We start from the raw sequence: 14,760 nt of genomic DNA on the forward strand, positions 1-14,760 counted from the left end.
TTGATTACGTGCTTTGGAGATGGAAACGTGTGAGATGGGTGCTATCCTCTGTCCTGTTTGCTTCCCCCAGCACACCCGCTCCTGATGTGCATGCGAAGTTCCATGTATACTTTACAAGCTGGCTGAGGTAGTGCATGTAATTTATGTCTTTGTGACATTTTGTGCCATACCCTTCATTCTTCCTTTAATGCAGCTGTTATTCCGTCTTACACTGTGGCTTATGTGTGCGAAGAGGAATAGAGAGGCCTGAAGAATTTTTTGGCCCAGGTTAACTAGGAGAAAATGATGTTCTACAGGGGTTATCCAGACAATGAAAAATGCTGATTTAAACACAGGATTTCATACTTGCAGCCTGCAGTCTACATTTGGTAAATATTTCCATTAAAATGAGTGGAACTATTTACAGGCCCAGTTCTGCTTACGTTGAACTCATTAGGAAAAACCAGCTGCATCCAGAGATGCCATGTAACCCAATCTGAATAGCGTTGGTCTTTCTGGCCTTACATCATTTTGCTTAACAAAACTGTCCTTCGTCTAGTGTTAAAATAGGAGACAATAAATACTGTTTTGTAAAACAGAATTGACTCTAAATTTGTCAGACTGCTTGAGGTTGTCTGAAGCAACGTGTTTTAGTTAAGGGCAATATGAAGTAAACATATGTTTGTAAACAATATTCAGCTCCTCATTCATGTTAAATTGAAAATTTACCTGCTAAAATTGAATTTCACAATTTAACACTTCACATGAGAGTGATATTGTGTATGTGGCTGTTCAGGAATTAAATTGTGAAGAAGCCATCTCTCTTGGAAGTACAATGCTATTTAATTACTGACGTATAAATATCTGTGTGAAGTACAATTATTAAAAATCCCATACATCAGGCAGTCTAGTGACAATGTCCAGATTTTTTTTAGAATTTTTTCCATGAGTGCGAAAACATCATAGATCCAACAACTAAAAATTAATAATTTTGAATGTAATTTGATCATATGGGTGTGAAAGTAGAAGCCACATTTGATCAGTTGTCTTCCCACCATACTTCATTTTAAAGGGGTTTTTAAATTTAATTGAAATAGTAATGCAGTGTGTAATTGCTCCAATAATTTTTTTTTCTTCTTGAATTTATAATGGACTTAGCCTATTGCTTATTTTGCATGGTTTTGTCTCAAATTTCGTTTTCATACACACTGATGTAAACTGCCTATAGACTTATTCTCAAAACTGATACAGTATGGTTAATAACCTGTTCACATTGAAAATTCAAGTTAACCTTACTTCACAAATAGCCTGTGAAAGATGCCTCTTCCACAGTCCAAAGAAAGCTTGGGCAGTGCACATCTACAGAGTCACTATTTCAAAATACAGAGACCACCGCTGAAGGTAGCACAAGTGATATTAGCAGCTCTCTGAAACCTTTTACTTCCCTGTTGCAGCTTCTTTTCTAAGCTCACAGTGTCTCTTCAGCCTCCTTTAAGCAGAGAGAAAACTTGTCTCCTCCAGAGATTACTTTTTTAATGTTTTTTCCTGACTTCTCTTTCTTTCCCAATTTGTCTTTATCTGGTGAGCACAAATGAAGGATGTGTCTTGTGGCAAAGCACAAGCCTGGAGCTGCAAAATCCTATTTCCTGGCTAGAGAAAAAGAGAGTGTAAAATTGGAATAAACCCAAAAATATTTCTGCCTAAGATAAGGCCTTTTTGGCCATTGTTTGTCATTTGTGCTGACAGGGCAAAAGAAGTGAAAGTTTAAAATGAGCTGGACTGGAAAATACTCTCTTTTCTAAATTTCCCTTTCTGCCTTTTTGCCTTTTTTTCAAGAGATACTAATTTTCCATTTCCCAGTTTTTTAGCTTCGGCCAACATTTTGTTTGCACTCATTTAATTTTTCACCAGTTACGCAAAAATTCAACTTCCAGATTCATAATTAAAGTTCATGGTATTTGATTCACGTTTAAAACGACACTGAAGTATTAATTTTGCGCGTAGGGAAGAAACTTGTTTTCCGCATTTCATTGCTGACTCGGAGACAAGAAGAGAATTAAATTTTTAATATTAGGATTCCTCTTCTCAAGGACTTTTTTGTTTTCTACCAACGTCTGCACGTTTGGCTGTGCCGTAGAGATCAGGGCTGGAGGTGTGCCGTGCGTTTCACCATGCCATGCCCTTGGGTTACCCAGAGGTTGTGTCCCATCCCCTGGCCCTCCCTACCCAAATTAAGCCTGACGTTGTGCTTTGACTCATCACATTAGGTTAAGTGTACCGCCTGTGCCTGTAGGCGAGAGGATGTTTGTCGTGACTGCAGTCACTGTAGACTGGAGGAGCTGGTGTGACGTGTGATGGGTGTCGATCTCGGCCTTGAGGCTTCCTGGATGGGTGCGAAGCCGAGGGAGATAAATCGCTAACGATGTGTTCTTCTCTCTAGGCAAGCAGATACAGGGCCTCTGAGGGAAAACCCACGGGAGAAGAGGGATCAGCTGGACCAGAATTTAGGCCACAAGTGGAAGGCATCTGTCAGACCTTTGCACGCACGAGAGCCTACGGTTCCGCCTCACGAGAGCCGGGGGAGGTCTGGGACGTTGCCTAGCGATTACCGGTACTCTCAGGAAAACGTGAATGAGAAGAGCAAGGATCACAGCCTGCCTCATCTCCCCTGCTCTGAGCCACACACCTTGAACGAGAACCACTCCTGTCTGTCCCGGGGCAAAGGAGAGGAAAACCATAGGGTAGAGCCAGCGCTGCTGAACAAGAAGCGTGGACCTGCTCCTCAGAGGCCGCCCCCACCGAAAAGAGATAAATACAGGCGGCCGGATAATTCTGCGCCGTCGCTCGGCACCTCTTCGGAGTCCCTGCTGGTAGTGCCCAGCCGGCCCTTTCCGTCCTCGTCCCCCAGCTCCGCCGAAGGACTTGCCAGTCACTCCTCTCTCTCTCAGAGTCCTGCAGCTTTCAATGGAAAACTGAAGAGTGCTAATCCACAGCAGCTCCAGCAAGCCTCATCCACGGAGAATGTTTGTCAGCACTTAGAAGAGAAAACGCACCTTAGGTCTGAGTCTGTATTATCTTCCAAGTATCGGTATCTTCAGAAACCTGGCATGGAATCTTCAAGGTCCCCTTCTCCTCAGTTTGCACCACAGAAGCTCACTGATAAACCTCCTGTGTCCGTACAGGATGAGAACCCAGCCAGGTACTAGATATAACTCCTTCACTATTTTAGTAACATTTTTTGCCCAGTTAGACCTTGTTAATGGTTGACTGTTCCTTTTCATTATTAGAAGTATGTCCTTTGGTTTCGTTAAGCATGAGCCATCCCAGTATGTCCTAAAAAGACCTAAGACTTGTGTGAAATTCCAATTGGTATCATTCAAGTCCTTCAACTAGCCTGTGGTTTCTTTTAGTTGACTGATGCTGCTCAGGTGTTAAAGCTGGTAGTTAGTAGAAAATGAAAGGGATGGATTCAAGTGGATTTTCCACTGTAAGTCTGGGGAAAATCAAAAGACTCCCTGTCATCGTTTCCCCCAACGGAGTCTGTATATGAATATGAGTCTGTGTAGGGACAAAGCAGATGTGGAAAGGGAAGCTGCCATCCTTTGTGAGAACACCTGAAAGCGCACAATAAGGTACACAGCCATATCATGACTGTTTTCATGTCGCTTTTATGATGAAACATGGCACTCCAGGTAGTCTGCAGAGGGATTCGCAGCACTATTTGTGTTGAGATGGGCTGAAGGTTCAGCAGGAGAATGTCAGTCCTTTCCCAGCCTAGATAATCTCAGAATTAGACAAACTGACTGAAATTAATTGATTGCTGTTTCTGTCATATGCTGCTAACATCATAAAAGGCTATTCTCCCACAAGATAACAAACTCTTCCAGAAGCTCAGGAATCTTAGTTTTCATAAATCCTTCAGCGCTATAATTCATGGTTAAGGAATGAAAACAAAACCTCTGAGTTGAATGAATGCAGAGGTTCCTTCTCTGAGCAAAAGTAGTTGGAATAGCTTTTCTCTACTGTAATGTAAATAGTTGAATAGACTCAATCACACTGTTTTTCAACGTGCCTTATGACGTAGAAAACATGAATCACTTTTTTCCTAAACATGCCTTGATGCTTTTCCTCTTGTAACCAGAGGAAAAAAATATTTCATCCTGCAGTGTTTTTAACATGAAATAATAATACAGTTTATTATGAGAAGTGCAACATGTCATGTGAACCCTAGTATCTATGTGCAAAGGTAGATGATAGTAATGACTTCCTTAATGTATTGCTTTGACTTCCTTAATGTTGCTTTATTAATAGATCCTAAGGATGCATAGAAAACTAATTGTATTTGTCTTTCATTTTTACTAAGCTTTAATGTTGAAATGAGCACTGAGGTGTGTGTAATTATATGCCCATATCTGAATGATAATAGACTTACCCTGCAAATCTTCTGTTAACATTTAAAATCCTTATGCCCGGACAGCTCTTGTTTGTCCACAATGTATTGTCCTCAGTTAATAATTAAATTACTCAATAAAACAGGTATGGCAAAAAAAGAAAAACATGCAGGCCATGCCTTTGAACCTTTTATATGATATTTACTATATGGTATTTATTTCATATGAGTAAAATATGTCAAGGAGATTTATCTTAATCTGTGATTAATTAGATTTGGCTTATTACTCTGTTGGCTCCTTGCGTATGAGCTTTTGGACATGCTGGTTCGCATGCTGTGGGCAGCTAATGCTTGATGATATCAGCATGTAGCTGTGTACTCTTCTTTAAGAAAGGCGTGTTGTTCCTCAACAGGATAAACTGAGTGAGTGTGTAGGGTTTCCTGCAGCGTTTTAGGTAGAACAGTGTAGTGTGAGGAAATACTGGTGGTCTTCAGGGCCCAGCTATTTTTAAGGATGACTGTTCAGCAATACTAAAGATGAAAAGAATGCATCAGTAGATGTGCATCAATACATTTCCAGTAAACATACACTCAGGTCAAGGAGTGACCGTGCCTCCGTGGTTGGAGCAAAGCTTCGTAATGGCCACATGCAGAATTGCTGCAGATGAAAATGTCACGCTGCAGTTGCACAAATGGAAAACCTTCAGAAATCAGGAGGATAGTGATTGCAGAAACAGAATTTCTGGTGTTGAACTGTCTTTGCTCTGACTGAAATCAGATGATGACTTGATGATACCTTAAGTATCTGGAAAATCTTTTACTAGGCTGAGAGGAATGTACTCAGAGTCTCAGAACAGATGCTGGGCATTTCAGGTAAAGAATTGCAGTCAGCTGCTCACTTCTCTTCCAGTTGCCCCACACACACTTTCATCTTGTATTTCCCCCAAATTCAAAACTGTGTTCATCTTCACAGTCTGTGGAGTCCAAAAGGTGTGGGTTTTATTTAAAAACAAACAAAAGAAAGGGTTGGGGGCAGTGTCAGGCCTCTGCCCGGCTCCACTGTAGCCGGGAGGGGAGCCTACATCTGAAGGCAGGGAGCTGGCTCGACGAGGAAGCAAGCTCTTAAAAGTGACTGAAAACACCCCAATTGAATGAGATTGGGGGTGGTTTCAGCATGGGCTGGAAAACCTGCCCTAAAAGTTGGATCAGTATGCTGAAGCATGTCCACAAAGCACTTGAGGAAAGTAAATACCCATTGGGAGGCTACGCATTAAATCAGAAACAAATATACGTTTAAAAGACAAGATACAACTTCTGAAAAATCTGAAGTCAAACAGATTTTGCTATTCTCTACAAAAGAAAAGTACAGTACAATAAAGTATGAGTTTATTTTTAAGGAAAGTGACACACCCACACAGAGGAAAAGAGTTGTAGTATGTCTTGGTCACTTATCTGAAAGACAGCAAGCAACCCAGCCAGATGAAACCAGATATTTTAGCTAGTAGGCAATGTTCCTTTGCTTGCTGTAGAGCTTCCAAACCCACATCATGACAATAATTTTAAACTTTCTGCAAACTCAAAACCACCAAACTAGATTTCAGTTTCTTTTATGATTTACATACAGTACAGATGTTTCAGCAACGTTATTTAACACGTTATTGTCCAACTTAAAAATCTAAGTTAGCCTCCTCTTTAAATAGCTGGCCTTACTGAATGTCCAAGGTGACCCTTTGTGCTATGCAGTACAGAATTTTTGCTATAAGCTTCCCTTAAAAGGGACTATGCAGAATTGTGTGTTATCCTCTTCACTGGCTGGTTTGTTGTCTTTAAGCAGAAAGCTAGGACACCATGGTAGGAGTTATTTATTAAACTTCTGTCTCTTATGTGAAATTTTACAAATACAGATTATTGGGTTTTTTTGAAGTCATGTAACTAAATTTTGAATGATTTCCAGTTTTTCCATGTGTGATTATTTGTTATTCTTGTAGCTCAGCAAATACCTAGCCTGCAGGATGCTTCCATCTGGTCTGTTGTCTCTTCCCTTGGAAGAGCTGGGAATTGATGTGAGGGCATCACAAACTCCCCAGGCAGTTAAGCTGCCTGTCAGGCCAAAAGCTGAGGCCCCCGTTGGATCTGTGTGAGGCAACGAGGTTGAGCTCGAGGCGTGTTTTCTTCCTCCATATGTGTGGTAGCAAAGGGGCAGTTCAGCAGCACTGTCTCAAATCTGGGGCCTGGCAGCTGGGGGTTGGACCCACAGGTTCATGGAAGCAAACAGAAGTCCTGTCCTGTGAGTATTGTGCAAGGTTGATGCTAGGATTACGTACAGATGAAGTAATACTATTTAAGATGTGTGAACAGAAAAGAAAACATGTAGGTTTAGGATTTGACGTACCAGTGCGAGGAATATTTCATTGCCTAGATCTCTTATCTACCTTTTTTTGTATTTAGGCTTCCCCTCTGATTTGCAGATATAAATTGAGATGTAACATTCTTCCATTTCTAAAGGTGAATTTTCCTTATTTTCTAGAATTGAAAGAGTTATAGACAACAATACCACAGTGAAAATGGTTCCCATCAAGATAGTTCATTCTGAGAGCAACGCGGAGAAGGAAAGTCGGCAAAGCCTCGTCAGTACTATGGAGCCTCCTGCTTTACCCAGTGGTTTGGAAAAGGACCAAATTAAAACACTCAGCACTTCTGAGCAATCCTATTCACGATTCTGTGCTTACACCAGGCAAGGTGTGGAGCCAGAGCCAGAAGCCAGAACCAAACCAGCTGACCCTCAACCAGCTGAAGAACCTGGGAGCAACTTGAAGGACAGCAGTGCTGCCACACCAGCAATCAGCTATGTAAAGGCCAAAGAGAAGACCCTTGAAGACTGGAAGTCAGAGGAACTAGCCAGAGAGATTGTGGGAAGAGATAAATCTCTAGCAGACATATTAGATCCTAATGTGAAAATAAAAACAACAATGGATCTGATGGTTGGAATATTCCCTAAAGATGAACACCTCCTAGAAGAAGCTCAGCAGCGAAGGAAGCTCCTGCCAAAAGTTCCCTCTCCAAAAATTTCAGAGGAGAAGTGAGTATTACTTTCTGTAGGGCAGTGGTTCCTTTTGAGCTGCTGTCCAAAGTTTTCCAAGGGGGCTAAAGGTGAGGGTCTTCCTCCTGTTGAGGTTTGAGGCTTTTCTAAGACTTCTCTGTTAGAATAGCAGTAATACTGCTAACAATACTGTTAGTGATAAAAAAAGTACGGTGTTGTACAATATGAAAAATTTCCCAAGAGCTGGTTGAAAACTGTTTGTGTAAGAACTTAAGGAATAATTAACTTCTCCCATTTCATAGTGATTAGATATTTTACCAAGATCATCTGGTCTATTAATAGGATAGAGAAAGAACAATATTTAAGCCTTTTTCATGTGATGAAAATTTACAAACACAACTTGAAGTGGGCATGAGAAATTTCCTGGAAGTGGATGAGAACAAAGTAAGAGAAGATTTAAACTCCCATTCATGTTGATGATTTGTGGGTCTTTTTTTTTTCTTGATATGAGTTACCAAATTAAGTTTTAGCCTTCTTGAGAAGTTCATGTGTAATTCCATAATCAAAAAGATAAGTGCCAAAGTTGTTGTCTCCCACATTTGGCAGTCTGAAAGGGTACTGTCTATGACACTGAGGTCTTTGCACTACTTAGTAAAATGAGGCTTTACATTTTGTTCCCAGCTGAGATATCTTGGGTCAGTTTCACCCATTGTAATGGTGAAAGGTCTTCTGCACCACTTCAGTTTCAGCTTTTGGTGGGCATGTGCTGAGTTCACGCAAATTTTCTTCAAAATCAGTATTTGTTTATCCTGTTTTCATAGGTAATGGCTGTCTGTTGAACCCCCTGATTGCTCGGTGAAATGATCGTTCTAAAAGATTGCCCTTTCTTTCCAGCAATTAGGGTGTCAAGGCAGTTAATGAAAGTTTTGACTTTTTACCAGGAAAGAGGAGCAGAGTGCACCATCTGCCATCTCCCTGACAACCAATTCTACTTACTACAGCACATCTGCACCAAAGGCAGAGCTGCTGATTAAAATGAAGGACATGCAGGAGCAGCAGCAACAGCAGCAGAGCGAGGATGATTCTGAAGACGAGCTGGATCATGACTTGTCAGAAAAGAAGGTAAAAGATATTTCTAGAAAGTGTTATAGGAGGCTCTTGTTTGCATGCATTTCATTAACTGTGAATTTGCTAGGTAAACACCCCTAAATAAAAGGCCTTCTAGATGTACAGAATCACTTGGAAAATCAGCCTGTTTTTTTTAAGGGCGGGGAATTTAGGAACTTCATATCAGGTGCTTTTTGCAGCTTGATACATATTTTGGAAGGATCCGAGGCGAAGAGGTTTGGGGAGGTTATTTTCACATACTATTTTCCATTTGAGATTCTAATGTATTTCTCTCACTTGCTATATGCAAAGAAACAGCACTTTTGTACCTCGTAACTGGGTGGTGATTTTTAGTTGCTCCATAGTTTTGAAATTTAAATGTAGGATTTGTGAGAAGGAACACACACATGCTCTCCAGCCCCACCTTCTTTTTTTTTCCCCTCTTTTTTTTTTTTTTTTTTTTTTTCACAAAGCCTGAAAACATGAGCACTTAGTATTGCACAAAGCAAGGGAGATGCACAGAAGTTGAATAATACACTGCAGCAAATGCACTTTTTTGCTGCTTCCTAGCTGCAGTGTCTGCCATTGAAATATCAAAGGGTAGATTCAGGCCAGTAGGTTCCCATTGGCTTTGGTGTAAGGATATAACAGAAAGCAGAATTGATTAAGAAAGGAAAATAAGTATTTGCTATAGGTATTTCTCTCCCTCTAGCTTTGTATTACAAATACTTTTTTTTTTTTTTTTTTTTTTTTTTTTCATGAGCAACAAACCACTTTGCCTTCCATTTCTCCTACCTTCCAAATTAATAACATTAATGGTGGGAAACAGCTAATGAACTTGGTGGATTCAGTGGAAGTAACTCATTAGAAGGGAGTCTGTCTTCTCCACTCTTGTTCATCCTTACCCTTTGCTGTTTTATTTATGATTTAAAATCAACATAATCCCATAAATATTAAAGCAATGATATAATAGTATTTCTGTGGTTTGAGAAAGTGTCGTCCTACGTAGAAATCATCACACTCATCTCATTAATGATTTGGCAAAAATATCTTAATTGTAGTTCCCAGTACGGATAAACTGGAGGAAATGGTCTGTTCGATCAATTAAAGTGGTGTAGTTTAACTCTGTTTACCTAAGCCAGTAATGCAGAGGTGTGCAAATCTTTTCTGTTAACGTCAACTCTCTACTTAATAATCAACTGCCAAGGTGCATTTGGCAATCCAGTCCCGAGGAAATGTCTTTTAGTTAAATATTGGGAATATATTTAGTGGCTACGAATGAGAGATTCCTACCTCTGGTTCAGTGCAGGAGTGGATGCCACTGCATCCAACAGCTGTACTACTTAAGCAAATTAAGGATTTCACTGCTTTTGGAATAATTTGGTTTTATCTGGTGCCACACATGACCATCACTTTCAACGTTTTGCTAGAATTGGTTTCCTTCTCATTAATTATGGAATACATGTATGGATGGGAGTGTTAAAATTAAACCTTTCTTATTTGCCCAAGAAACTATATACTAAAACTTTCATAAGCAAAAGTGCCATTAATTTGTGTTCACCCTTTACATACTCCTCCCTCCATCCCCCCAGCTCCAGTATACACCACTAATCATATGAGATAGGAAGTATTTAATGAAGAGCTTTTAGCAGAGCTCCCCCGTCATCTTCTCTGAATATACATATTATCGTAGCCTCACACACATTCCTGCTTGCTTCTCACCCTGCTCCTCCGCATGCGTTGGGATGCAGTTCAGTGGGCTTTCATCTTGGATCTTGTCAGAAAAAGTATAAAACTCGTGGTAAGTGGGTCAAGGCATCTTTATAAAACAGCCAGAATATGTAACTTGGTCCAGCTTCACATATTTGGCAATAGTTTAACAAGGGATCATTAAGGACCTGAGCACTTTAATAGCACACTTTACGACTTCAGTTATTTTAAAGGAGGCATACACCCAGAACCTGTTCCTTGATTCCTAGAAATGGGTCAGTTCTGTTATGAGATATCTTAATTGCAGTCCACTGTGGAATGATTGAATGATTGTAATATTTGTCATTCTCTGCTCTGCAAACCAGAAATGTGTAGTTGTTTTTTGGGGGGTTTGTTTGTTTGTTTTTTTATTTTATCTTTTGAAATAAGTATACGAAATTCATACAGAGTTGTTAATTTTATTTTTTTTTTAATTTGGGACAGTCCCTGTAATCCTAGCTAGCAGGAATGGAATGTGTGTGTCTCGTGTACTGAATTTAATGTAGGCTTACCACAACTATAAAATACTGAACAGATGTTGAAGACGCTACAAGAATGTTTTTTGTTGTAAGGAAAAATCCATGTGTGGCTGAGGAGGAAGTGTCCCCTTGGCCTTTAGGAGAGTTTCAGCAGCTCCTCAAAGGTGTAAAAATAATTGACGAAATAGGTTTCTTCTTCTTTTAGGCCTGAACTTCATGTGAAATAGAGTGGGGAGCTGAGAGCAGAGTAATTTACATAAAGAATGCCAAGGAGTGAACCACCTGAGCAGCTCTCTGCTGAGCTACTTTCTGTGTTGCTAGTCAGATCAGCAAGAATTACTAGAAAAAGATCAGGTTTTATTGTTTTCTTGTTTACGGGTACAGAATTCACAGCTATAAATTATTCATCTGCCAGTTTCAAGATGTAGATTGGAGCTCTTCTGGCTCAGTAGACACTGAACGTGATACAGGTTTTCTGCTGGTTAGCAAAAGCACGGAGTGAGCTCACAGCTGCTGCGTCCAAAGGCTGCTTCGTCTGGGTAGGAAACAATCGATGATCATAATCCAATTCTTAATAGATACGACCATCCTAGAGGGGCAAGTTCTTCTTGCCCCTTCTTACGGCCTTCTCACCATGCAAAAGTGGTGTCATAATCCAATTCTTAATAGATACAACCATCCTAGAGGGGCAAGTTCTTACGGCCTTCTCACCATGCAAAAGTGGTCCTTTAGAGGCGAGCTTCAGCTGCTTGGGAACATCTAATAGGATGATACAGGGAAAAATGGCATGGGTTGTGGGGTTTTTGCACTGCTTTTGCTTTTTTTGCCCCCCCCCCCTTTTTTTTTTTAAGAGGGAAATTGTATGAGAGAGCTGATCTGGATTGTCAGACCAGATTGGTAATTTTTATGAGAGAGCTGATCTGGATTGTCAGACCAGATTGGTAATGCTGAGCGAATGTATGGTCACAGCACAGCTGCAGAAGTGAAAAACACGAGATAGTAATATAGAGCACAGCACTATCCTGTTTGTATTTCGGATGGTAAAACATCAAGCGTTGTGCGTGTGCATGTCATCTGAGGGAAATGAGAGCGTAGCACTGTGACCTACATAATCCAAATCAAACTGCATTTGCATTGAGAGAAGCAGGGGGAAAAAAATCAAATCCTGCAGATTAATCAGTCAGTAAAGCAGGCATCTGTAGAACTGCTTACTACCTTAATCTTTTGGGCACCCAGACTAACAGATAACCCAAATCCAGATAAACCTGGCCTGAGTATATTAAATCAAAAAGGAGAAAACTGGCCCGGATAATGCATGTGTTAAATTTCTACTTTCAACAAGGCTGTTAAATTTTCAGGGTGTAGTTGCTTTCTGTTAAGATGGCAGACCTTTTTTGTTGTTGTTGGGTTTTTTTTGTTCCCAAAATGAATTGGCAATGACTGTGGCGTCTGAGAGCAGTAGCTGCTATCAGTATGTTTCTCAGTAATCATGAAGGCTTGTAATCAGATTTGCATTTAGAAAGCAGAGTTCCTAAAGAATGTCATGAGTAATTTTTTTCAAAAAAAAAAAAATGAAGGCGTACTGTGAAATAATGACTATTTTAAAGGATGTAATTTTCATTTAGAACTTGCACTAAGAGGTGCAATTGGAGAGGACGCTTTGGAAATTTTTCTTACCTGAAATTAACTGAATACTAAATAGGCGTCTACATTTAAATTAATGAGGCATTTTTAAGGTGTGATTCATCTCACATTAAGGTAGACAACTAGTTGAACTGACTTCCACCCCTTGTGCTCAAGCGAAAGCTGATGGATGTGTAAGAAATAAGCCTTCTTGCCTAAACACGGGGAGGTAGCCAGGCAGCATGGATGGGACACTGGTCACTGAGGGATGACATCTGGGCTCTCAGCCTGGCTCTGCTGGTGATGCACCTGACATGCTTTTCCTAAGCCAGGCCGTGTCCATCCCAAGCAATGGGGGATTATATTGGAGAAACCCCGACAAACCGCAGATGAGGTGGTACGTTCACCTGGCACAGGACAGTGACAGCCAAAGATGCATGTTTGGTCCTCTGGCAGAGGCACTTTGCACAGCTTCACACAGGGCTGCTTTGTACCATAAAGAAGCAGACTTTGTTCCCTGTTCTGTGCCGCAGGGATTATGATTTCCCTACAGAAATGTTGTAAGGCAGTGTTAGCGCTAAGATTTTCTGAGAGTGGAAGGACTGCTATTGGAGGGATGCTAATATTATGCAGAAAGGAAGAAAAAGCTAGACAGTGCCCTAGTTTTAACTGCGTCATGTGGAAAACACAGAATTGTTTTCCTGGTACCATTTATCTTCCTAAGTGTAGTTCTTCAGAAAGGTATTAGGGACCTGGTGTTTATAGTCAAAAGGATGCGCTGTGCTTTATGCTGCTCCATAGCAGGCTTTGAAGCTGTTCAAAGCAGCAGCAGGAATGCTTATTTCAGTGGGGGGAATTCTTCATCTTTTGCCACAACGGTAAATTGCTTTAACACAGGTCTCAAGCTGAGCACCTACTTCCTTAACCTTTAAATCCAGAGGTCTAGAACTTAGACATATACTTAGGCATACGTTTATTTGTAACGCACTCATTGTAAAAGCCGCGTGGGAGTTTCGGTGTGTTAAAATGCTAGATTTCTGACATGACTTTCAGAAGTGAGGAAAAATGCAGCAGTGCTAACAAATTCTCATCCTCTCTTATTTTTCACAGCAAGAACTTATTGACAGCATTAGTAGGAAGCTGCAGGTGCTGAGGGAAGCACGGGAGACGCTTCTGGAAGACATCCAAGCAAACAATATACTGGGAGAGGAGGTAGAGGCCATCGTCAAAGAAGTCTGCAAATCAAATGAGTTCGACAAATTCAAGATGTTTATTGGTGACCTTGACAAAGTGGTCAACCTTCTGCTGTCACTATCAGGTCGTCTGGCCCGGGTGGAAAATGCCCTTAACAACCTGGATGAAAATACCTCTCCGGAAGAACGGGTGAGACAGGCCAATAATAATATCACTGCACTCAGAGACCCTGGTGTGGGTCTCTGTTTTGCTTAATTTTCTTTATCTAAATATTAGCAGATCTCAAGATGAGCAAACTGATAAATCTCATAAGGCCATTTTCTTTAGATTTCTCTTTGCCTTGCTTTTGCTAAGACTGCCAAAACTACAGGTGGCTTGTTGAGGGAGAAGTGGTGTTTTGGGGTGCAACATACTGGTAAACAGACTTAGCAAAAGTTTAAAGAAAGAGGAGAACTACTGGTAAGAGGGTAAAAAGAAGGCAAACAAAAATATTCAAACAATTTAAGATGGCAAAAAGGAGTGTCACTTTGCCCTGTAATGCAGAAAGCTTACAGGCTTCTTTATATCCAACAAGGATCTTGATAAAAATCTGTACGGTTGTTTCAAAGAAAATGTTTCTTATCTCTCATTTTCCCCAACCAGAATAGCCTCAAAGCCATGTGGAGGAATCCCAGCAGATGTAAAGGTTTCAGGAGTGTTTGAGGTGCTTTTTACCTGTTGGACCCCAGCTCTGCCAGCAGCATTTTGTTTAGCTCCAGATCCCCTCAGGCCTTAGCTGGGAAGCAGATATCTAGTGATACAGATATGCACCAAAGGAGAGATGTAGGCATGTGTGACACTTGAAGGCTAAATTAAATAAAATAGGGTGGGGGGCAGGTATGTCAAGTGAGTTTAGCTTCTACAGTTAAATGAATGTGAAGTGAGATTTTTGGCTCATAGCTGGGGAATGAAATGCCAGCGGTCCACCTAAGTGTTGCAACAGAATTTTTTCCACGGGCTGTGGATTCATGTTGTGTTTCTTCAGCAAGCTCTGTTGTTTCACCAATAAGAACCAGTAAGTGCTGGGACTAGATTTAAGCTGTATTTTTGCTGTTTGGCCCTAGCTGCTGCCAAAAATACTTGTGTAATGGCTGTCCAGACCCCTCTTCGACTGAGGCAAAGAGAAGGTATTTGACAGCTTATTAGAGGGCGGATCAAAG

At 40.7% G+C, this 14,760-nt stretch overlaps 1 protein-coding gene across 1 annotated transcript in view; it reads left to right on the forward strand.

Annotated features, from left to right (window-relative positions):
* SHROOM2 (shroom family member 2) overlaps positions 1-14,760 on the forward strand; it is a 127,430-nt gene that overhangs the window by 107,436 nt on the left and 5,234 nt on the right. Inside the window, exons 6-9 of the mRNA XM_014960176.1 lie at positions 2,420-3,178; positions 6,897-7,448; positions 8,351-8,531; positions 13,478-13,750. Of these exons, the coding sequence (XP_014815662.1) occupies positions 2,420-3,178; positions 6,897-7,448; positions 8,351-8,531; positions 13,478-13,750 (1,765 nt within the window). The remainder of the gene's footprint in view (positions 1-2,419; positions 3,179-6,896; positions 7,449-8,350; positions 8,532-13,477; positions 13,751-14,760) is intronic.

This window comes from Calidris pugnax, unplaced genomic scaffold, assembly GCF_001431845.1.
Source record: "Calidris pugnax isolate Ruff unplaced genomic scaffold, ASM143184v1 scaffold188, whole genome shotgun sequence".
Lineage (NCBI taxonomy): Eukaryota > Metazoa > Chordata > Aves > Charadriiformes > Scolopacidae > Calidris > Calidris pugnax.